We start from the raw sequence: 25,870 nt of genomic DNA, 5'->3' as shown, positions 1-25,870 counted from the left end.
TCAGACTCCCTGGGCTGCAAGTTGTTTGGTTTGGGTCTCTCTCCTGGGCGTGTGGGCAGCTACAGCGAGGTGGCTTAGGAGCTTTGAAGTATGTAATTCCTTTGATTGGTGGTTCACAACCCTCCCGGGAGCTTCCTGGGTGAAATCTGAGCTGGCCTCTGAGTGCGAAGGGCAGGGAGAGGTGGAAGAAAGAGGCCGGCGCCTCCAGGTGGGTAGGTGGCAGATTTAATAGCAAAGGGAACTTACATACGAGGCTTGTCTTGGGCGGCAGCAAGAAGAGTGGATCTCTGCACCTGCTCACCGCATCTTAAAAGTTTTTATGAACAGAGGCCTTCACTGGGTTTAGTCAACTATATCGTGCAGGTGTTCTCAGCACCACCTCACCATCTCAAGCCAATGTTCTTGTAGCAGCTTCTGGGAGCGGGAAAGGCAAGCCTCATTCCCACATTCCAAGGACAGGGGAGGAAGTGAGAAGCCTCCAGTCGCCTGGGTCCAGCTGACAGGTACACTAGTAGTCATGTCTTCTCAATGACCTTCCCCAGCTGTGAGGAACCATTGCATTCTTTTTCACTGAAGTGGGGTTGTTTTCTCTTATAAAAGTAATGCACAACACGCACCCCTATGTTTACAGCAGCATTATTTACAGTAGCCAGGATTGGAAGAAGCCCAAGTGCCCATCGATGGATGAATAGATAGGAAGATGCGGTATATATATGATGGAACATTATTCATCCATAAAAAATAATGAAATCTTGCCATTTGCAACAACATGGATAGGGCTAAAGAGTATTGTGCTAAGCAAAATAAGTCAGTCAGAGAAAGACAAATACCATATGATCTCACTCGTATGTGGAATTTAAGAAACAAAACAAATGAGCAAGGGCAGCGGCGGGGGGGGACAAACCAAGAAATAGACCCCAAACTATAGAGAACAAACTGATGGTTACCAGAGGGGAGATGGGTGGGGGTGGGCTAAATAGGTGATGGGGATGAAGGAGGGCACTTGTGGTGAGCACTGGGTGATGTATGGAAGTGCTGAATCACTATATTGTGCACCTGAAACTAACACTACACTCTATGTTAACTAACTGGAATTAAAGTAGAAACTTAAAAAATTTAAAATGTGGGAAAGGAAAAAAAAGTAATGCATGTTTGTTAGAGACTGAAGATAAAGAGATTGCGCATATTGCAAACCATTCAAAGAAAACCATTGCCAAGATGTTGATATATTTTCTTCTAATCTAGTTAATAAAGTTGGCATTTTTGTTTTGCTCCTTAAGGCACTTTTTTCCAGATCCTGAGGATCTGTTTTGAGGAAAGGGTACTTAGTGATGGCTTAAGATCAGGTCTGTAAAAGAAAAATAAGAACACTATGGACTGTGACAGTCCTGTCCTTCCTCGTTTAAGTATGAATTACCAATTCTGAACAATAAATTTCTTTTAAAATTCTTCTCTTCTTTAAAATTAGTGCCCCCAATGCCTTTGTTTCCTCAGGTCAGGCCTCCCTCCTCAGTGTGACAACATCAAACCTCCCATATAGCTAAACCCCTGCCTTGCACAGTGGCCTGGTCTGTGCCTTAGACTTTTCCTCCCAGGGCCTTCACCTTGTACCATTCTCTCAATTCCTTCTCCGAAAGCATTTTAGCATTCAAGACTTAACCTTTAAAACCGGAACAGCTTGCTAGCCTAGGTCTTCCTCCAGCTACCTCCTCATCTCTTACTCTCCCTTCCTCCAGACTTTCTGAACCCTGTTGGTGGCCCGCCTTCCTCCAGCCTTGCTTCCCAGGCCTTTCTCGGCTCACGGCTCACGTTGGTTTTGCTTCTGTGACCTCCATTCAGCTGAAACCACTCCCACCACGGTCATCAAAGGCCCCCTAGGGATTAAAGCCAAAGGTTTCTCCTCAGCCTCCATGTACTTGACCTTCCAGTGCCCACCTTAACTGGCTTCTTTCTCTCCCCTTTGCTTCTGTAACCCCAGAAATTCCCCGATTTCTGCCTACCCCCACTTGCTGCTTCTTAAGCTAAAGACCTCTCCCTCTGCTCATCACACCTGGTACATTCCTCCAATTCCATCCTGTGCCAACTTCTTGTCTCATCTCATTTTATCTCCCTCACTGTGCATCCCTGCGGATCTCACCCTTTCCTGTGACATTATGTGCCACTTATGCACACACCCCAGCAACTCCCAGATGTTTGTCTCCAGCCCTGTTGTGAACATGAGACCCTTCTACCCCACTGCCTGCCGAGCATCTCTACTCAGATTTCCCAAGGACACCTAAAAGTGTGTAGGCCACGCAGACCTTCTCCCTCCAGCCCTCTCCTCATCCTACGCACATCATCATGGAGGAGCCATGGAGGCCTGTCTGGTCCTCTGCTGGTCAACCCTCCATTCATTCCAGGAGGCTCCATGCCATTGCTCTCACACACACCAGCTCACCCTGATGACCCGCCTGCACTCTGCAGCCTCCACATTTGTCCACTCTCCGTGCCATAAATGGAGACATCTGAGCCCGTCATTCCTGTGTTGGCACCTTCAGTGCCTCCTCACGCCTCACTCAACTCCTGTGTCATCCAATTCCTGGGTGCCTCCACAGCCCCCTCTCCTCAACCCCACCGTCCCTTTGTGTATTTGTTCTCTCTCTGGGAACACTCCTCCCCTTTCCTAGCCAACTGCTCATCCTGCATGTCTCTGCTAATATACTTCCCTCAGGAAGCCCTCTCCAAACTGCTAAAAACTGGGATAACTGCCAGTCTGTAGCTCTTTGTCCCGTGTGTACTGGGCAGGACCACTCATGAATGGCCTTAGGGGATGGTCCATAATTACTCGTCTCCTCCTCTAGACTGTGTGCCGGGACATCATCTCTTTCTCTGTAGAACCCTCCAACACATGACCCATGTGTAGCGCACTAGTCACTAATAAATGTGAGAGGATGGACACAGCACCACCTCCCTCTGGCTTTCATGGTGCTGGTAGCCCACTAAGGAGTATTCAGCTGTGTGGTTTGCATGGAACTCTTCAAGGACGGTAACCCTGGAGGTGTTCAATGGGAAGTTAAAAGCTTAAAATAAGGTCTATTAGGAACCTATTTTGCAAATATAGTTCAAGGAAATTGATCTCTCTACATTTGGGCCTTTAAAAACATTAAGTATAAAATAATTTTAGGAAAACAAACTACAGAGCTACTCATAAAAACTTACTGCTATGTAAGTGTTTTAACCATGTTAAAATGACTTCCTGTATTAACAGGTATTATCTAATAAATACCAATTCATTCATGAGGGTTATGAACATTTTGTGTGGCATCTATGAGCACTGAGGTCTGTGGCAGCCTTGCTTGGTTGCCTGGTAACTGGTCCTGGTTCCCAAAGGAGAGTTGACACCTCTTACAGACACCTTGTTTCCAAGGGAAGACCTTGGCAGGGTCTTTTTTCTCACCAGTTCCCTCCAAGACTCCAACGAAGAGAAAATGGGTACAGATTTTTTAGGTGAGATGGAAAGAGGCCAGTGATTGGCTCATGGTGGGGTTCTGGCAGTTTAAGGACACCCCATTTCTGGAAAACGTGGAAGATTTCTTTTCATCTGCTCATTTGTTTATTTCTTGTCTAGTATTTCTATTGAAGAGGTTAAGTCTTATTTAAAATTATGTGTCAGTACTCCAATGGAATGAAATAATGACACAGTATGCCTTTTTTTAATTATTTATTTGTTCTTTGTAGATTTTATCCAGGTTCCTGTTAATTTAATTCAATTAGTTCAGACTTACAACAGATGATGTCAGCTGATCCGTGCTGTGTTATCTACTAGTTTTCACACTGTAGATACTTAATCAGTACCTTGCAGGTGTCCCCTTTGGTCCCAGCAATCACACTTTGGTGAAGACTGCCTGGCTCTGGCCCACTCCACATCTCTTGTTAGTACCAGGAGCTCCTGGCCTGCCCTGGGGCTCTGCCTGTTTCCAGGCCTTTGGATTGGATTATCACTTATTCTGGCATGATGCTGATTTCCTTCATTATTTCATGCCTCTCCCAGGAAATATCCACATGGTATTCGTCCTTCATCCTCCTTTTGAAAATATCACAGTAAGGGGTTCATTTAATTTTTTTAAGCTGTCCTTTTTTTCTGTCAATAATTCAATGCAACATTTCTTAGAGGCTCTTCCATTTCCTTTGCTGATTTTCAAAATGCCTTTTAATCATTTCTTACCTTTAAGAATCATTTCACAGCTTTTAATATTTAGTAATTCATGCTGTCATCAAAGAGGCAACTTTATTCTTTTCATCGTTCAGACTTCCATGGGTGTTGATCCTGGATCACAAGATGATACTCGAATTGCAGAAGCATCAGTAGGTTGAGGCCATGCATCTGAAAAGCAGGCTTACCAGTGGAAACAATCCTGTTGGCTTAATCTGTTCTGCAGAGAAAAAAAGCTTAATTATAAACCTCATATCATTATGGTATAGAAAAACTCTGTATAATTTTGGTGTAGAATTGTTCTAAACTTCCCATGTTATAATGGATACACTCTACATTTCTGTATACCTGCCCTCCAGTATGTGGGGTCAGTAGCGTAAGGAAGCACATTACAACCAATCAATTCATCGATATTTACTGATTATCATTTCATGAAAGAAACTGCACCAGACACTTGTGGGGGTGCAGAGGATTCAAGGCACTTGGTGTTTAAGACACTGTATGTTTCACATAACTCAACCTGAAGCGTAGCACAGGGAAGATGTTATTGGGCAAAGAATAGAGTGAGTCTGCCAGTGCTGTATGCTAAGATACACTGGGAAAGTAGACACAGGTGGAAAACAAAAACATTTCATGAAAGACTCTTCAGAGTAAATTTCATTTTTCTGTAAAACACTGAAAATAACATAGGAAATCAATTTAAGGGATGGGGCTGGTTGATCTCTGATAATGACAGGCCGGTCATTAGAAATTACCCAAGACTAATGAGAAGAATCACAGATTGCTTAGGTCCTGTTTTGTCTCATTGCACATGGGGCCTAATGTGGCATATCAAATGTACTCTTTCTTGTTTTCAGCATGCACTCTTGGCTTTCAAGTTTATACTTGCATTTGCCATACCTGATAAACCACGGCATATCCAGATGAAACTGGCCAGATTGGAGTTTGAGTCTTTGGAGGCACTCAAGCGGCAGGTAAGGGCAACTGTCCTGAAAATCAGTGTATGTCTTTAGAAAATCCTAGGGGCCGTAATTTAGAGAACTCACTGTCAGCATTTCCTTCAGCCTTGACGTTACTAGCTTAAATAAAGACTGAAGACTCCAGTTTAGGATGGCATAACAAAACCAAAATCCTAATAATATGAACAATGAATAGATTGAAAGAACTAAACTAAGCAAAACAAAAATATCTGAGCAATGTTAAAGAGTAGAGCTAGCATTCAGTGTAAGAACGAGACTGGGATTTCCAAGAATCATCCTGGGGCAGCCCCCACGGTTTCTAAGCCTGCCTCCTACAGAAACATGAAGCAAGGAGAAGTGAGTAAATAGAATCTTGTATAATATCTTGCAGAGATGAGGAAGAATGAGAAAGTGTGGGCAAAAGCAGCAAAAATGCCATGAAAGTAGAAACTTCTTTCCAGGGATTTCCACATTATACCAGAGGCGATGCTGGAGGTCTTCATTTTGACTTTGTACTTGCAGCAGAGTGAGAGCAGGAAGACAGAGACTCCTCCATGCCCAGAGCTAGTTCTCTCTAGTGAGAGATATGTAGGAATTAAACCAATGAGAAAATTAGTAAGGCAGTTATCATCTGAGGGGACAAGCTGGACCTGGATTCTGACCCTCACAGTCCATTAGGCTTCCAAACCACCTTATACAGGAATATTTCCTTTGATGTCTGGGGAGCTGGGAGGAAAAAAATTGCAAGGAGGACCCCCCCCCAAGCTGACCCTCTGAGAGAAACAAGGGCTCCAGGATAGTGCACAAGGTGGGAGGCCCCACACTGGAGCAGAATGTGTCCCTGATTAGGCAGGGTGTCCCCAGGATAAGACTTGAGGTGAGAGTACAGAGAAGAAGGAGAAGTGCAGGTCCACCAGCTGGGCGCAGCAGGGGAGAAGCCTTGATGCTACCTTTTGGTTTCCGAGGTGCGGGCCCAATGTGTTTGTACCTTAAATCAAAGCGCAAGCATCATGCTCCGTAGCGAGCCACCAGAAGCACTCACAGCAGTGTCAGGAAACCCATTACCACCGCTGGTACTTCCTATGGTGCCGGGGCTGCCAACCAGTGCACTTCTACCAAAGGTAGAAGTGAGAAGGTTAAGTAACCTGCAGGAGGCAAGTGTATCACTCCTTGAAGATTCAAACGTTGTAAATCTAAAAATCACAAGATACGTTATTGGACACAATAAGAAAACTTGGTAAGGTGGTAGGTTACAAGGTTTATCTAAAATTACTTGTTTCCTTTCACAAGACATGATAGCCGTTTGAAAATATTATTGAAGAAAAATTCCCGTTTACCAAAGAAGCCAAAATAGAACACCTTTAGTAATTTATAAAAACAATATGGGTAATCTATGTGAAGAATATTTTTAAAACTCTGCTGGGACCAAAAGATTCAGTCTTGTGAAAATGTGATGCCAATTCAAGTATATAGAAATAAGCGTTTGAGACTAGCAAGGAGATTTCTGAAAAAGAAGAAAAACAAGGCCTTTAGTTCTGCCAGATATTAAAATGTATTTGGAATAATACAATAGTTATAGTAATTAAATCCATTTTGAATTAGGAAAGAAATAGATCGGTGGAACAGAGCAGAGAGCCTGTAAATGGACCCAAATAAAACCAAGTCTTTAGTTTATGGTAAAATTAGCATTCTGTGGTAGTGGGGAAAAAAGATTGTTTGTTACATGGTCTGATGACAGACAATTATTCGGGAAAATTATTACACTTTATTTTACCACATTCCTTACGTACCTCTCGCCACCACCCTCCTGCAATATTCAGACAGGTAAGAGATATAAAAAGTATGGCAATTTAAAGCTTCTAGATGACCAAAAAAACCTCAAAAGATAAATTGGACAAACTGGGGAAATATTTGTAACATACGAAAAATGGTTAGTATCTTTAATTCAAGCAGCATTTTGATAAATCCATTAAAAAAGACAACCCAGTAATCAAAACATAACGTAGGAAGACGTGCTCAACCTCTCTCACAATTAAAGAAACCTAAGTTCAAGCAACAGTGAAACATGACCTTTTACTCACTCTGTTGGCAAATGCTAGTTGATGACCTGTTCTTGCCCAGTGTGAGGAAATGGACACTTTTCTATACTTGACAGAAGTGTAAATTGGCTCGGCCTCTCTAGAAAGCAATTGAATCAAAATTTAGATTGCCCTCCAACCAGAATGACTCTTGCTATGGTAATGGTTATAACTGCAAAGTGGACCAAGATAACGTTGTCAAAGCATTTCTATTAGCAAGAACCCAGACACAACTAAACTCAGTAGCAGACAGTTTAAAACAATTATAGTGTGATAATGGTTTCACATGAGAATGTTCTATGAACCTACTTTTTTAAAAAGATCTCTTTGTGCTGGGGTGTGTGTTGTGTGCATGTGAATGTATGTGCATGCATGACTGTGTATTTGCTATTTTAGTAGGTAGAGAAAGCAAGATACAGATAAGTTTCAGTTAAATTTTGAAGAAGGGAAGGAAGGGATGAGAAATGGGTGAATGCACACACGTGTGTTTTTTTCCTAGAAGGGCTTCTGGAAAACCCGGTACAGTAGCTGCCTTTGAGGAAAAATTAAGATATCTCGGGGCGTGTGGGTGGCTCAGTCAGTTAAGTGTCTGCCTTCAACTCAGGTCATGATCCTGGGGTCCTGGGATCAAGCCCCACATTGGGCTCCCTGCTCAGTGGGGAGTCCACTTCTCCCTCTCCCTCTCCCTCTGCCCCTCCCCACTGTTTGTGTTCTTTCATGTTCTCTCTCTCTCAAATAAATAAAATGTTTTTTAAAAAATGAAAATAACTCTTTTCACATGCAGCTTGAATTTTCTGACCATGCACATGTACTATTTGTTTAAGGGCAATAGGAATTGTTTGGGAGAGAGGTGATTTGCATTTGTTATCTGTATACTTTCTGCATTTAAAACACTCATGTAAGTAAATGAGGAATAAAGTCCTCCCTCGTGTTTGAATAATTCCTTAAATTCCCTGATGCCATTTTCGGATACACCTGAGCACATCCTTCACACATTCTTCCCCCTCTTTCCTTGTTCTTTTTACAAACATTCATATGCTTTGGTTTTTTTCTTAGAAAAAAAATTTAAGCATCAGGTGAAATGTTTGGAGTAAAATTTATTTTCATATAATATGTATTTTACACATGAAGTTTGAGGGCATGAATTGAATGTGGAAGCCTAGAGGCAAAGTGAGGCAAAGTGGGATTTGTCCTCAGTAAACCTTAGGTGGGGTCAGGGTAAAACCAAGGCTGAGGGCAGACCAACCTGAATTTGGCACCCCACTCAGTATTTCAAAGTACCTGTTCAACTCCCATCTAAAGGAGAGGCTGAAACCATAGGGGTGAGGGGCAGAGAGCAGTCCCTCCGCATAGCCAAGTTCCTTAAACTTGTGATGAGCACAGACAATTATAAGGTCTTCAATGTTCAGATCCCCAATTTATATGTGTCCTCTTTTGTAAAATGTTATTGTAGGAGGCCTGGGTGCCCTGTGGTCCTGGCTGTCCCGGGCCACACCACCTCTCTGCCTACAGCTGTCCTCCCCTGCTTAGCAGAAGGAAGGCACCCTACCCTGTGCCTTGACCCCAGGGTGAAAGCCTCACAGCTGAGAGAGAGCCTTACAACATGGAGGTATCAGAGGCTAAACTGTGTTCCATAAAGGTTGCATAAAGGCACCCCAATCTCCTGCCTGCCAAAACCAAATCCATCTCTTTAAAAGATGCATTTCCAAAATGTATCCGGGAATTTATGCCCAATAATTGCTTATCAATATGTATACTGTATTTATGTAATTTTATGCAGTCATAACTATAATGACCAATTGGTCCAGAAGAAAATTTTAAAAACTTATATTGAGACTTAGAGTCACGGGAAATTTTTTAAACTTTTAAATTTCCGTTTATGAACGTATTAGTGAAGTTAAGTATGACAGTAATTGATACTTTCAAGCAAAAAAAAATATATTTTATTAGGATAAAATTCTTTGGAAAAAATGGCAAGGAAATAGGATTTCAAAGAGGAGAAGAAGGAAAAACATGAAATTTACTATTAATTTAGAGGATATTCACCTACTTTTTAAATAGGCAATGGTGAGCATCATATCCCTATGGTATTTCATAGAATTTCTTAGACATCTTGAAAAGAGTAACCAAATAGTTTGTTTTTAGTATTTGTAGTATGCAAATATGCAATATTTGTAGTAAGCTAGCAAAAACATTTTTACAATTACTTAGTTTATGGTGTAGATTTTAGATGTCAATGTAAAATTGTCTGGGAGGGCACGTAGAACCCAAAAATTTTAGGGGTTATGTAAGCAAAAACACGTTTTAATTGACAGCATTGTCTTTGGAAGAGTTTTGGTAAATCGAGTTTCTGCATCAGTTGCATTTCTAGTGATATTCTGTCGATCGGGGCCGGCCAGCAACTCCCTGGCCATATGTATGCACCTGAACTCTGTGTCAAGGTGAGATCCTGCTCCCCGCTAATAAGGCTTTCCTCTCGCTCAGGGTTTCACGTTGTCATGTACTTGTCTAAAAAGCAAAGGGTCTGTGATGATATTAAGGGTCGTGTGGATATTAACACGTCTCGTATTACTAAATATATTTACCTACAAGTCCTACTGCAGAGCTGTTATACTTGCTTTGTTGGGGGGAGTGGCTCATAGGTGTGAGCGTTTGCTGTGGAACATGGCTAAATGATCTCTCAGGTCTCAGCTCCTGCCTTCCTGTCTTCAGATACGCTCTCCCTAACAGCAAAACAAAGCCCTAATTCAAAGGCAGAATTTATTTACATGCATCATCATTGAAAAAAGAAGCACTAACCAAAATTCTGTCTCATGTTTGTTTGTTTGTTTATTTATTTATTTATTTATTCATTTATTTATTTATTTACTGACTTATTTTTAAGTAAGCTCTATGCCCAACTTGGGGCTTGAACTCACCACCCTGAGATCAAGAGTTGCATGCTCTACCAACTGAGCCAGCCAGGTGCCCCTCCCTGTCTTACATTATTTTAGAAGAAGAAAAAATCCAGGGTCACCTGGGTGGCTCAGTTGGTTAAGCATCTGACTCTTGATATCAGCTCAGGTCTTGATTTCAGGGTCTTGAGTTCAAGCCCCACATTGGGTTCCACACTGGGCATGGAGCCTACTTAAATAAAAATTAATTAAAATAAATTTTAAAAATTTTAAAAGAAGAAAAAAATCTAAAAGATTTAAGTCTCTTTGGGCTTTTTTCTTCTGAAGACATAGACGTGATTCTCGGATTAATATCACCTTCTAAGAAAACAAACTGAGGGCTTCTGAGGGGAGGGGGGTGGGGGAATGGGATAGGCTGGTGATGGGTAGTAAGGAGGGCACATATTGCATGGCACACTGGGTGTTATACACAACTAATGAATCATCGAACCTTGCATCAGAAACCAGGGATGTACTGTATGGTGACTAACATAATGTAATAAAAAAACATTAAAAAAGATAAAAATGAAGGTGGGAGGAAAAAAAAAAGAAAACATGATTTTGGTGCTGATTTTGCTGTTAAGGTTCTGGAGGGACAGAAATGTCCTGCAGGCTTTGGCTCATTATATTTATCAAATGCCTTCAAACAGAACGTTCTAGCTTGTCACAGCTAGCTTGCACTAAAGGTGATTTTAAATCTGTGCATGTGTGGCTCAAATGCATCCAATCCATCAAGTGGACAGGAGGTAGTGATGAGCGCTATAGTCAAGGTTTCCTAGGGTCTTGTATTCCCCTCTCCACGACTTGTTTGTTAAAGTTATAATCTGAGAATGAAAGGTCCAGGATAAAAGCTGGGTGGAAGAGCCCATGCCAGCTGCCCCTCTCTTGTTGTCCTGGCTGGCCCAGGGCTTTGTTGTGTGGTTGGCGCTGCTGCTAGGGCCTTGCAAGTTCATGCTGCTGTCAGTCCGGCAAAGATTGTTATTACACTGCCTGTTTAGTCTCACTGTCCCGAGGTCCGAAGAAGCCCAGAAGGTCCTAGATATGAAAGGTCACCCACCGAGTGCTTTTCAAAAACTCAGATTAACTGGCAAGCTCTTCAGTTTACTTACTGAACTATTGACATTTCTAAGATATAGAATTTTTCTTATTTTTCTTTAATCTGACATTTAACTATCTGCTTTGTAAATAAGTGGAACCTCAATTCACTGGGCTATTCCCATGTATCAAAGCCAGAGAGAGCTTCTGCTGTGTCCCCTGGTTAGTTGGTGGGCCCAGGTCAAAAATGGAGTTCTTGAAGACATATTTAGGAGTAAGTCTCATTAATGCCTAGCCTGTCCCCTGACATTTTCACTGTTAAGTGACCAGAAATTGATAGTAAATTGGTCAATAGAAATGATTGTTTATGAATAATTAGTATATTATGTTTGATTTTCATTTGAATTGCTACTTTTCAATTCAGGTTCCCATTTTATGGACAAAACATGACAGAAATTTAAGTCATTGGACAGTTCTTAAATTGGGTTATGCATCTCAAACATAGAACTTTTGAAAGATACATGTGCCTGGGCCCCACATCTGAAGAGTCAGATTCCCTAGATCTAAGATGGGGCCCATGCGCCTACATTTAAAAAGCCCTTCCTATTGCTCCAAACCCCCCACCCCAATCCTCAGCCTCCCACAGAGATATATCCCAAGCATGATCAGGTGATTGCCAAGAACAAGTGAGGTCTGACCATAAATGAGACAGGTAATCTCTTTGCCCCTCAATGTTTTGTTTTATAAAATGAAAAGTCTGGATTGCACAGTCTGTGGAAAGGCCCAGAAATCTGCGTTTGTGCCCAGCAGTGGTTCTAATGCAGGAGCCCTGGAGCCCATTTGGAGAAGTGCTCTGTGGGTCCTAGTTATTGCTCTCAGAGGTGTGATGTGAGGAATGGAGGAAAGGAGAGGTACTGGGAACAGTTCCTTCTTCTGTGTCAGGTGGAAGCTATGGCATTTCGAAATATATAGGCAAGTTAGATGTACCTGAAGGTTAGAAGCAAACTGGGGAAAATAAAACTGTTTGCTTTGCAGAGGGCATTTTCAAAGAATCAGGCTTCAGTTGGTGAGACCTTTGCGAAGAATTCTAGAGGGTAAATATCATCCTAGCGATGCCCTTTCATTTCTTTTCAAATTGATTTACTCAATTCTGGATAATTTTGAGATTTAATTAAAAATAGAAAGGAGTCACTCAGTGTCCTGGAGCACAAGGACACCACATCCTCAGTACAGTCACCACTTTAACTGGCCCCTGGTCAGCCAGCCATCCCAGAGCCAGACACCTACAGAAACCAGAATGCTGGGTCCAAACGCAGGTTCGAGAAAGATAACAGTCCCAGAAATCAGTCAGAAAGAACAAGATAAGGACTTTAAGAGGACACCACAGTGCTAATTATAGCCCTCAAGGGCCTCAATCAGGTGTGGGACCTTGCCAGCTGGGCCATCTGGGCCAGCAGCCATAAGTAATATCTTTGTTTCCTAGGGCTAAGTGTATTTAAACCATTTCCAGCATTTATCAATAGCCTCTGAACTTCTCTTCCCTGCATCTGTGCTCTCAAGTTGTGGTAGATAAATAAACATTTTTAAGGGAAAGTTAAAAGTTTCACAGTCTGAACGAAGGTGCTAAAGCATTTGGCTATTGGATATGTAATCACAAGCTGGTTTGCCAACATGTGGTTCAGAAGGAAATGGGCCCAGAGAAAGAATCGGCTTCCAAGAAGGCTAGTGGCAGACGGTGTTGGAACCTCAGTCCTTGGGGAAGGATGGTCCATAGCCCAGGGCCCTAAGCCAGGTCCTGGCCTAGTAAGCTACAGTGCTCTGAGACTTGGGGTGGCCCCTCCGAGCTGACCTCTCCCTTTCTCCTATGTTGTTATCTCCCCAACACAACGAGGCCCTGGGAGGTGGTGCCTACCACGTATGGTCAGAGTGAGGCCTGAGTGAGACAGTGTGAGTAAGACACAGTGTGAAGCTGGCCAGTTAGGGGAGTTGGGACAGGCAAGGACTACCTTGTGCTTGGGTGCCCTGCATCACTGGGTGAGCCAGGCAGTAATTCTGGGAAAAATGGTGCCATGAAACCAGATTAGGTGACAAGTCACCATTCCACCTTTGTAGCAACCCCACCTATTTTCATGGCTTGCACACAGCTGGGCAGTAGTAATAGCAGAGGGAAGTAAGGCTGGCATGCGGTGGTGGTCATGTGAGCCAGTCACTGCTCTAAGCCTCTGTGTGTGCAGTGACCCCTCCGAATGGTTCTTGGCCTAGGTTCTGTTAGCCATTTGTGTGTGATTTCTCTCCAATCCACGCATGATAATTCTTCACAGAAGATCAGTGCTTTAATGAATACTGACTCTGTGTGTCCCTTCAGCCCCCTCTCCTGTTCTTCCTCTTCCTTTCAGGTCTGGTAGGATGCACCGCTCATGGATTCCCAAGTACTGCTGCTCCCTTATAATTGACCTCCCGTGCACCTCCCCTCCGCCCTCGGCTTCACACACCTCACCTTCAAGGGGGAGCGCTCCCTCCTCTGTGAGGCATAGGGGCCTGTTGCCCACTTCTGTGCATTCCCCTGCTATACTTGGCCAGGTGGTTCTTGACTCCCGAGTTCCCTCATCCTGCACAGGGCCTGATGCCTGGTAGACTCTGAATAAATCTCCACCTCATGAAACTAAGTTTGTTGACTCATACATAGTTCAGAAGCTAATATATTAAGTAAATGACAAGTGATGTCCTTGGACAAGAAAAGAGGAATCTTAAAATAGGTACTGTGGCAAAAATGGAAACAGTTAGGTCATATGCCTTTCTGGGATCACTAGGGAAGAGAACGCACTCTGAGGATTTGCGTCCAAGCACTTTATAAGGCCCCCATACCTGGCCTTGATAAAGCTCAAATTCTATTTTTTTCAAAAAGACTGACTGTGATTGATATCAGTAACAGTCAGGGCTCCAAGAAGATGGTAAAATACACCCAAATCAAGCCAAATAGAATTCTAAAGTAGTTTCTACTTTGCAAAATTCAGACTCTGGAACAATCCTCTCCTTACCACTGATGTGTAGACATTTCTTTCCCCTGCCTTTTCTGTTCTCACTAGAGAAAAAATGCTATAAAGTACACAGAGTCATAAAGACATTAAAATAAGATGCTTCACTAAAGCTCTGGAAGGCCTCTGATCATTTTTGTCTTCCCTAGTAAACAACCCATAGAAATTGTTACTTATCTCATTCCCCCGGTTTTCTAAGCAAAATTTTAACTTTGTAAATCTTAATTATTTTCCCAGATGTAAGAAACATAGCCAAATCGGAACCAGATTTATTTTTACTTGTGGAAATTACTGAATAGGCCATGAAACAGAATAATATTTAGCATTTTCCTAGCCAGCATGTGAGTAAACGAGGAGCAGTGTGGGCAGAAGGGGCCTGGAGACTCAGTTCCATCCTCTGCAGAAGGGCCTCGAGTTCACTGTGCTGTAGGAGTACCACCCTGTGCTTTGGACCAGGGTCACATCTGTCATCAAATGTGTCTGTATTTGTAAAGAAAAAAGTTCATCTTATACCAAATTATCTTAGATATTTCAGAATGCTTTAAACTTTATATATAGATGTGTATATATATATATAGTTTTTTCTGGCATAGTTAGCATACTGTGTTATATTAGTTTCAGGTGTACAATGTAGTGATTCAGCAATTCTGTACGTTACTCAGTGCTCCATCACAAGAAGTGTACTCTTAATCCCTTTTACTTCTTTCACCCATCAAAGCTATATATTTTAAGAGGAAAAATATATATTCTGGTAAGATACTAAAAGTTCTAAGAGTTCTAATCTCAGACTCTGGACTAGAGTAATAGTTACATTGCCTTGCAGGCCAGCATGTGTGGGAGCAGGGTTTTCTTTTCCAGGAAAATACCTGGGCTATTATGATGCAGCTATTTACTTTTTTTTTTAAACCGTATATTCTAGGATATTAAAGATTATGTTGGCTCACTGAGGTCAAAGATATTTGTCTGTGACCACCAGACTAGAAGCTTCGTAGGGACAGGATGACTCCAGACGCAGAATTTATATTTGTTGAATGAGTGAATCAGTAATTAAATGAACATCACTATGGTCAAAGCCCCATCTCTTTGTGCCTTTCTCTGTTACAAAATTGTAGTCTTTTGACTTTGAATTTATCTCTTGCGTGTTATATTTGGGATTCAGGAAACCATTAATGAGTACTTGCTATGTCAGGAAACCACAAACTTTTTTTTTAACTTTTGTTTTTAATTACTAGTAAATTGCTAAAGTAGAAAACATTCAGTATAATAAATGGTGGTGTTTTCCATTGATTTCTACTGCTTTAAAACCTCAGGGATATGATTGAACATTATATCATGCAATGAATATAAACCTAAGAGATTGGGCTGAAAATACAGTGATTGGTAGACTAGAAAATTTAGACTTTAAAGTAAATCCTGAAGAACAACACAGATTTACCTCTGTCTTCTAAGAACAGAGTACAGAAAACAAGAAATGTTTGGACTTAGGAAGTTTTTGAAATACTACCTAATTGAAGGAAAATAATCCACATTAATAATGGCTCTAGGAACATAAATAGTAAATTATGCTGAATTCATATATGAGTCAAAATTAATATACAGATATTAAAATTCAACAAATATTGAGTACATTCTGTGACCAAAGCACAAAAATATAAATTGTTAGAAATTCCCTATATCATGTAATTGTCAAATGTTAGAGGAAAAATTCTTGATCCTGTCCCAAACCTGATTTTATAGATTAAGAAAAGGGTCACTAACTGTGATTGTTAGCTTCCAAGGTCCCCAGTGGTCCCTGCCTCCCAATACACCCTTTTGAAGTCCCATCCCAATAGGGCATTATGGAATGTTGGTATGTCCCTTCTGAAGCTACGTCATAACATCTACATACATATACATACGTGTATATGTATGGCTTCTGTCATTGTCTCCCTCTTAGATCATTTGCTCTTGGGAAACTAGCTGCCATGTTGCGAGGGCACTCAACGTTGGAGGGGTCAAGAAGGTCTGACTGCTGGTTGACCCAAGAGCTAGACCTAGACAGTCAGAGGCTACTCCCCTGTCCTTGGAATGTACGTTCTGACCATCACTTCCACACTAAGAGCCATTTCAGGGACAGAGCCTTGAGCGAGTAGGTGTTGAGACCCACTGGATTGCATACGTGACTGAGCCCCCTTAAGGTGTCTATCCTGTATAAACTTTAAGATTCTGCTGGGCAGGTATGGAGATCTACTCATCTTGTGACCACCCAAGACAAGCCTCCCATGTCATTTTCCCTGCTTGTTAAATCTGCCACCTACCAATCTGGAGTGGCCGGCCTCTTTCTTCAGTCTCTCCTTACCCTTTATGTATGGGGGCCAGCTTCAGATTTCACCCAGAGAACCCCCGAGGTTGTGAACCAACACTCAAGCAGCCAATGGAGAGGCCCAAATGACTAGAAACAGGCATACTGCCAACAGCCAAGTGAGTGAACCATCTTGGAAACAGATTCTCTCGTCTGAGGGTTAGCAGACATTTTCTGTAAAGAATCAGGTAGTAAATAGTTATGGTGTGTAGGCCATACAGTCTCTACCAGAAGTATTCAGTTCTGCTGTTGCTGTGCCAAGGCAGCCATAGGCAATATGTGAATGAAAGAAAGAGGCTGTATCCAATAGAACTTTATTTATAAACACAGGCAGTGGGCCAGATTTGGCCTGTGGACTGTCGTTTGTCATCCCTAGCTCTTAGCCTCAGTTGCTTCCAAATTCCTGGCCAACAGAAAGCCTGGAAAGAAATGCATATTGTTTTAAGTGACAAGATTTTGGATTCATCTGTTACACAGTAATAGATAACTAATGCACCAATAATCCAGGAAAGGAGGCTGGGTGAGTATGAGGTGATAATTGTGAGGCTAAGCAATAGGTGGATACATGGGGATTCATTACATTATTCTCTCTACTTTTGTGTAATAAGTTAAAAGAAAAAGAAAAAGAAAAAAACTGCTAAGTGATTTGTCTAAAATCACAAAGCCCATTCTGCATACCCAGGTCTCTGGCTCTGAAATCCTGCCTTCTCTTGACTTCCCCTTTCTGCATAAATAGCAACCAGCAGAGATTTAGCTATTTGCCCAAGTTTTCCCCTCAATTCTTTTCTACCTTTGTACCTCTGACTTAACATCCAAGATAGTTCTTTGGACTTTGATACCACTGTTCTTGTTGAGCCGTCCTGGAGGCCTTTCTACTTCTTTATACTTCTTATACCATGGACTGTAGAATTAGTCATTCCTGGGGGACGGAGCCTTGCTCAGAGATCCACAGATTCCTACCTTGGTGTGGCCTGGAATAGAACAATGCTTGCTGTTTACATTCTTACTGAATGTGCTATCACCAGGGCACTCACAAATCCACTAATCTTAATTAATTCTTACACAGCCTGTGAGGATCGGCCTCTCAGGTTTCACTCCAGGATTTTATAGATGAGAAGACAGACTCTAAAAGTTTAAATGGTCAGACAAATAAAGGCAGCCAGGTCCAGAATCTGTCTCCTGGCCCAGTGTTCTTTCTTCCTTCCTATACTATCTCTCTCATGCTTAAGGAGAAACAGATAGAGGGGCACCCAGATGGCTCAGTTGGTTAAGTGTCTGACTCGATTTCGGCTCAGGTCATGATCGCAGGGTCATGGAATCAAGCCCTGAGTTGGGCTCTGCACTCAGTGAAGAGTCTACTTGAGATTCTCTGCTCTCCCTTTGCCTCTCCCCACTGTATTCTCTCTCTCTCTCTAAAACAATAAATAAATCAATCCTTTTGAAAAAAGAAAAAAGAAGGAACAGGTGGAATTTGACATTAAATAAAATACAATTCGCTATATAAAAGTACCTACCATAGTGGTTGGTACATAGTAGATTCTAAAACAGTGAATTTAACTTCCCTTTAAAATCCCTTTGAAATTGGAAATCACCCTGAAAGGTTTTAATTGATGTATTGGTTGGTAGGTACATGAAACGGATATCTGAAATATCTTTTGATCCCTGGCATTTACTACATGTACTCACCTTCCCAGAGTGGTTGATGAGTTGGATTCAGAGAGTGGGTCTGGATTAGTCGCCCCAGCACAACCGTGAAATAAGGTTTAGTGTTGGATTTAGAACATCTCGTGCATTTAACCAGATGCCCTTGGTGATGCCATTTACAAGTGAGATGAAATGATGAGAATAGATGAAGAAGGTGGTAGGAGAACAAACAACAAATTACCAGGCCTGATGAAATGTCCTTGGATTATGAAATTCAGTTCAAAAGTACATCACCTTCCCTTTCCTTTTTCCTTCCAAAAATCTGTTTAATGTTGTATTTTGAGGATTTTTTTAAAAAAAATTTTTTTGTACTGGTAGCTGTCCTTTCAGATCAAGTGTGCAAGGCAGTTACTGTCCACCAGGTAACTATGTTATCAGGGCTGTGACTTTAAATACTTGATCTCCCCTACAAGCCAATTTGGGGAAAAAAACCTCTTATTTGTTATTTGGAAAGTAAATGGTTCTGAAGATTCTCTCCAGTTCTTCATTCAAGTTACTTAAAGCAGTGTTCATGTGGGTAGATTTGCAGGCTTTTTTGTTGAATTGTCTTGGAAAAAAAAAATGGGTGGTGTATTTTTAATTTTCAAGTCTGGTTTTAGTCACAGACACGAGAGAAAATGAACTGCCAAATGTCTGGGAAACATAGCACCAATGCCTGTCCTTTCACATGTGATAAATATTGTTTTGATTAAAAACAGAATAAAGCCAGGTTGCTTTTTTTTTTTTTTTTTTTACTTCTTGGACTAATGAATTCAGTTAAAAAAAAATATATATATATATATATATATATATATGTTGTAGAAAAACATTTCCAAAAACATCAGTCTGGATTACTCAGACTTCATTCAGTATAGTTGTGCACAAATCATTTCTGTGAAAATGATGTGTGATTAAACAGTTACCATCAGAGAAACTCACTAAGGAATTGTCATCTTTGTGTCTGTACCAAAATATTGGCCTTAAATGAAGCCTTTGTTCTCTAAAGGATATAAAATGTGCCAGGAGCAGGATGGGTGCATGCTCCGGGTGTTAAGAGAATGGCTTTTGGAGTCAGGTGTATCCCAGCTTCGCTACTAAGTAACTCTGGGCCTCAAACTTACTCAAAGCCACTAAACATCTGTGGGCCTCCGTTTCTTCCGCTGTAAAATGGACATAATGACGGAATAACCACACAGGGTGAATAAGTAGTCAGGTCCAGGCCAGAAACCGATTCTGAGTCTATGGCTTTTCCACCTTTTTCCACCACAGAGCAGATGGGTATAAATAACAGAATTCTCTGTTGGGTGCAATGAAGAACTTGACCATGGGGAGATAAAATACTCCTTTTTAATACTCCATCCTTGGAAATGGTTGGTTTTCATTCTCTATCCTTGGAGATCTTACAGAAGAGAAGGAACTCATACTTTGGAGATTTACCTACTTTCTTGACAGTCTCAGATCCCCTTCAGCCTGGGAATCCTTAAAAATAGTTACTCTCCAGCTGTATTTTTACCCAAAACAGGTCATCTTGAAATGCTAATCAACCAAAACTAATTTGGATGTCAAATGAATTTCTGGGAATGAAAACTGGTGTCAAGTTCCTGGGCAATGGCCTTCCTTCAAAAATTACGATGGGGCTCTGTTGGATAGGTCTTCTTGGGCTTACGCTTGCTCTTTCCATGGCAGAATTCACGAGTAGTGGACTTGAAACAAATTAGAGCAGAGCGTTTCTATCTAGTAACCATAGTCACTGAGTTCAGTGTGCTAGAATGGAGCTCGGGTTGTGTTCTGTAGAATCCGTGTGCATATGTCACTCACGCTTTTCTTTTCTTCTGCCTCCTCCTCCCCACTCCCCATCGACATCTCTCCCTTCTTTTTTTCTGTTTTTCAAGAAAGGTAAAGGCCTACATGCTCAGAGTGTCCATTCTTTGAATTTTATGTTATCCAAAAACCCTCCTTTTAACCTTCGTTCTTTGTGCTTGGGTTATTATTTACAGTCTCTCTCTCTTTTTTTGTGCTTCATTTCCTTTTAGCAAATTATCCTACCTTCTCTTCTGTTTATCTTGTCGATGCGCATGCACCCCTCTTGTATTCTGCTGGTTCTGAGTTCCAGTCTTCAGAATACTAGGTCTCAACCCTTGCCCTGGGATGGCCACATTCCTACTTGGAAAGCTGTGTCTGGGATGACTGCCCTCGTGAAGGCTGCCCTCTTAATGGGGGGCCTGGGGTGGGGGCCCTCGGAGCCCTCCCATCTCAGCTTCAAGTGGCCTATGCTGGCCAGGTCTCTTGCAGTACTGCTGACCCCTCTGGGGCCTGAGAGATATGCAGGCCACTTTCCTGGTAACAGCAGGTGAGGTGAGAATGGACCTCATTCAGATCCTGCTGTCAGAGACGCAGCCCTAGCACCAGCTTAACTTGCTGTCCCCAGAAGAAAACGGTCCACCTCTGTTGATGGTCATAATTAACTCACCATACCAGATGGCAAACAAGAGGCTGTCTCAACCAGAACCAAGAAGTGCATGCATTCTAGGGAAGAGAACACTTCCTGTCCATCCTCTCCAGAAGCTTCTCCCCAGACTGAGGCTGAGAAAAGTACAAAGTAGGGTGGGAGAAACAGGAAACAAAAGGCCGAGCAGATGAGAGCTCTAATAGAAGGTCCCTCCCGCCAGGTCCTGAGTGCAAGCTTTGTTTATGGCTTTGCCATTGTAAAGCTTTTGCTTCAGATCATAGCACACATAATTTTTATTGTGCCAACAGGGTAGGGAATAAAGATAATTGTTTGCCGTTTGTATGGTCTCTTTCATTTGATCAAAAAGAGTGCTCCAACTGTGATGAAGAGGCCCTGAGGTCTAGACAGAACTAGCTTTCAGATGAGCTGCTGACTCAGAAGTGCTGGAGAGCCCTCTGGAATGGGGACAGTAGCTGCAGGAAGTGGGGTGAGGCTCCCAAGCAGCCAGTCCAGCATTGGCATATTGACTATGTCTGGCCCATCACAAGTGTGATGCCTGGGACAGAGGAGACCACCAAACTTCTTTTTTTTTCTTTTTGAGATTTATGTATTTATTTTAGAGAGCGCACACATGTGTGCGGGGGAGGGGCAGAGGCAGAGGGAAAGAAAGAGTAAGAGAAGCAGACAGCTGGCTCAGCGTGGAGCCCGACACAGGGCCAACGCGGGGTGATCTCATGACCCCGAGACCATGACATGAGCCAATATCAAGAGTTGGACGTTCAACCGACTCAGCTACCCAGGCGCCCCTAGACCATCACACATGTTGACAGTCATCTCTAGTTGCCTCCTTTTCTATATTCTCTTTAAATAAGATGCATCAGCATTTCTGATCTGCCACCAGTCTAAAGCTTCATGTCACCCACCACCCCCTTGGCTCCCTCAGATCCCGTTTCAAACCACGAGCCCTTGGTTGAGGGTGATTAAGTGGAAATTAGTTGTTATCATTGTGGGATGGTGGAGTGGGTTTGATTTTCATTTACATGTGGCTGTAGGACCTGGCTGTTTTTCATCCATAGCTTCAGGAATCCATCACATGTCAGCTTGTGACAGTCCAGATACCCCTTTTATATGGAGTTGTTTGTTAAAAATACATACATACGTACCTATTTATATGTAGGTATACATATCTTCCCTCTCTGGGACTTGGGCCTATCCTGTCTACCGATATAGGGTGTCCAAATTGAACAGGTTAGCTGTCAAGAGAAAAAAAACTAAGTTCTCTTGAGTTAATTATGTCTTCACATAGTGGCAGTCTCAGGGCGAAATGGTTGCTTAGCACATAGCTAATCCCCTTTGAAGTTAATTTTTCTGGGAAACAATAACTCCAAGACACAGTTGTTCCTGCTCCAAAATACAGACTGAGGCATCTTTAAATGGTCCTCCATTAGACTTGAAACCATCTGCTTGTTTGCAGCGAAAGTATAAATTTTCCACTGTTCTGAGCACTGTGACGATGGCATCACTCCAGAGAGAGAAGCAGTGCAAACGGGGCTCTGTGGAAGCGCTCTTGCCAGCCTGCTCTGCAAGGCACTTCAAGTTCATTTCCATTGATTTGATCAGGGAACGGAGAACCAAAGAAAAATACAATGTCTTTTCTTTTTTTTCTTTTTTTAAAAATTTTATTTATTTATTTGACAGAGATAGAGACAGCCAGCGAGAAAGGAAACACAAGCAGGGGGAGTGGGAGAGGAAGAAGCAGGCTCCCAGCGGAGGAGCCTGATGCGGGGCTCGATCCCATAACGCCGGGATCACGCCCTGAGCTGAAGGCAGATGCTTAACCACCGTGCCACCCAGGCGCCCCAGAATGTCTTTTCAAAATTAAGCTCCCTTCTCTAATACCCTCCTGGGCTTCCAGAGGATTAAATCTTACTCAGTCTGCCTTCATCGAGTTTCCATTTGCATTTGGGTTCGCACAGCTGTAAGGCCGTGGTCAGAATCAGTACAATCTCCTTTTAAAGGAGTACAAATAAAATGGGAAGGGGAATTTCTCCGACAGAAGAGTCCCTGAACTAAGGTGGTATGAAGTGTGGCCCCAGAGTGGGCTATGGCACGTTAACGCAGATGGCAGTGAAGGGATTAACATTTTAGTCACACCGTCAGGGTTCTAAAACCACCTCCCTACGGCGTCACTACCTTTGAGTGGACTAGAGAACCTAAACACTTGATGCCTAAGGCTATCGACATAATCGTTGAAGTCATAATTTGGTTTCAGTGCACACACACAAAAATGGACACATACCAGCTGAAGGACCTCGTCATGCTGATGTTCTTGAACCTTTCATACCGGTAAACCAGTGAGAAAGGTGTTAGCGTCTGTTTGCCATGTTACCAGAATGGCATCGTATATTTGAGAGTCATCGAGAAGAGTTATTCTCCAGACCACTTGGAGTCATAGCCTCCACCTGGAAATGTTCACAGAAAGCCTCTTTTTCACAAATATAGCACTGTTGTATTCAAAGTGTATTTTCTCATGCAACTCAATGCAGGAGGCAGTGATGGATTTTTTGAGTGTTCAGCTAGATGAGGTAAGTGGGACAGAATGGGTTTGGTCACATTACCTTCTTGCCAGTTATATAAATGGCACCCTGCTTGAAAAGGCATATCACTGTTTTCTTATGGTTCCAAGAGCATATCAAAGGACTTTACTATGCTGCAGGCTTGGAACATCTTTTTCTTTCTTTTTTTTTTTTTAAGGAAATATAAATAGAGGAGGACTCACAATATCGTAGTCATAAAAGGTTCCATTACAATCTAGGTAATAGAATCCAAATACTCTTCCCTGCAGAATCAGATATGAGCCCAGCAAGAAGAGTTTAATATATTTAAAATAAATTTTGTAAATGACAGTAATAACATATATTTAAAATTACTTAAAGGAAGAGTCTTTTTGCAACAACTTCTTAGTAAAATACAGTTAAAAACAACTTGTGTGCCATTCTTATTCCCTTTGCTTTACCTTCCTCTCAGCTTCTGTTAATTATGGTAGATTTTGTGAGGGAGAAGAAAGTTAGATAATCTCATGTAACATAATACATTTTATTGTTCATTTTCAAAGCAATTAGCATGGTAGAAACAATCCCAACTTCTCATTTAACACAAATGAAGGAATCAAATCATTCTCTTCCTCCTTCTAGTTTCCTTTTAAAGGATGGATCTTCGGAATAATATGCTGAAAAAGGAGAGAATAATATTCAAATGTAATATAAAATGTAAAATCCCCTTAAAACATTTGAGAGACGTTCAGCCTTTATACTGTTTTTTTTTAATCCAGTATTTTGTCAACACATTAACCCCAAGTGTGAAATACAAATTAGATGGGTCAGTTGGTTTTTATCTTGCTTACTTACTCACAATTGAGTAATGAAATATGCACATACTTTTGAATGTTCTTTGTTGTTGTTCTTTTATTGCATATTAAAATTAACTGGTAAAATTCACTCCAGTTCCCTGTGGTAATTAGTGATAAGGAACGCAAACTGCATTTTATGTATGGGAAAGATGACTCTGAAGGATAGAGATGCTCGGCTGTAGAAGAAGTAAGGATAGTGTGTACTTCCTTTCTTTCACGAAGCCTGTGGCTCCACACACTCCGCCATTTCCATTCTTCTTCCGTGGATGCAGGATATTTGGGTAGCGGTGGTGGTGATGTGGGGGTCACATCACCTCCACCAAGTATAGTGAAGGCAACTCGAAAGCAAGAAAAGATTAGTGGGCAGACACTGTAACTCGTCAGAAACTATCTAGAGCTACAGATCTGTTCCTGATCTCAGTACCTAGACTCCTCAGCCAGAATGGAAGGTGGAAACCAGGAGGAGAGCGACCCCATCCTGGCCTCAGGGCGCAGTGCCCCCTGTAGGTGGCACCGTGCACGCATCCACTCAGCCGACATTTGATGCGCCTTCCGTGTGTCTTAAACTGGGCGGTAAGTAGAACATAGGGCAGTATGGAAGGAGCAGATTTGGAAGTGATATATATTTGGTGAAATTGTGAGTGCTGATTATAATTCTTCAGTTGCCAGACTCTTAAATTATACCTTTGAATTCCTCAAAGGAGAAAGTACTAAGTTGAAAATCAAACCCATTTTCAAAATCACAGTATATCCTGCTGGTTTCCCTTATGTCTGTATTTTTGTTTGGTACTTTAAGAAGCACAGACATTATCATTCTACGGAGTATAATAATACAGCTTAAGCCTCTAAGATATAATTAATAGATGAACTATGTTAATTAATCAGTGTTTAGATGAACTAAGATTCTTTTTTTTTGGAGTTTATTTTTGTGTATGGTGTGAGAGAGTGGTCAAGTTTCATTCTTTTGCATGTAGCTGTCCAATTTTCCCAGCACCATTTATTGAAGAGACTGTCTTTTTTCCACCGGATGTTTTTTCCTGCTTTATCAAAGATTAGTTGCCCAAAGAGCCGAGGGTCCATTTCTGGGTTCTCTATTCTGTTCCATTGGTCGATGTGTCTGTTTTTGTGCCAGTACCATGCTGTCTTTGTGATCACAGCTTTGTAGTACAGCTCGAAATCCGGCATTGTGATGCCCCCAGCTTTGTTTTTCCTTTTCAACAGTTCCTTGGAGATTCGGGGCCTTTTCTGGTTCCATACAAATTTAAGGACTATTTGTTCCAGTTCTTTGAAAAATGTCCTCGGTATTTTGATCGGGATAGCATTGAAAGTGTAGATTGCTCTGGGTAGTATGGACATTTTAACTATGTTAATTCTTCCAATCCATGAGCATGGAATATTTTTCCATCTTTTTATGTCTTCCTCAATATCTTTCAAAAGTGATCTATAGTTTCTAGCATATAGGTCCTTTACGTCTCTGGTTAAGTTAATTCCAAGGTAACGCATGGTTTTTGGTGTTATTGTAAATGGGATGGATTCCCTAATTTCTCTTTCTTCAGTCTCGTTATTCGTGTATAGAAATGCAACTGATTTCTGGGCATTGATTTTGTATCCTGCCACCTTACTGAATTGTTCTATAACTTCTAATAGTTTGGGAGTGGATTCCTTTGGGTTTTCCATATAGAGTATCATGTCATCTGCAAAGAGAGACAGTTTGACTTCTTCTTTGCCGATTTGGATACCTTTGATCCCTTTTTGT

General features: G+C 41.8%; 1 protein-coding gene across 8 annotated transcripts in view; it reads left to right on the top strand.

Annotated features, from left to right (window-relative positions):
* ANO10 (anoctamin 10) overlaps positions 1 to 25,870 on the top strand; it is a 224,788-nt gene that overhangs the window by 153,430 nt on the left and 45,488 nt on the right. For 4 of the 8 annotated variants that reach the window (XR_004626047.1, XR_004626046.1, XR_004626048.1 and 1 more), the window contains exon 12: positions 5,050 to 5,166. The exons of 1 other annotated variant lie outside the window; for it this stretch is intronic. Coding sequence is in view for 4 of the 7 variants with exons in the window: in XM_034662327.1 (XP_034518218.1) it covers positions 5,050 to 5,166 (117 nt within the window). In the remaining 3 variants the exon portion in view is untranslated. Of the gene's footprint in view, positions 1 to 5,049; positions 5,167 to 13,593; positions 17,911 to 24,535; positions 25,125 to 25,870 lie in introns of those variants that run through there. 3 more of the 8 variants (XM_034662330.1, XM_034662326.1, XM_034662328.1) reach the window with 3 other exon arrangements.

This window comes from Ailuropoda melanoleuca, chromosome 6, assembly GCF_002007445.2.
Source record: "Ailuropoda melanoleuca isolate Jingjing chromosome 6, ASM200744v2, whole genome shotgun sequence".
Taxonomy (NCBI): Eukaryota; Metazoa; Chordata; class Mammalia; order Carnivora; family Ursidae; genus Ailuropoda; species Ailuropoda melanoleuca.
This window is presented reverse-complemented; position numbering and strand designations above follow the sequence as displayed.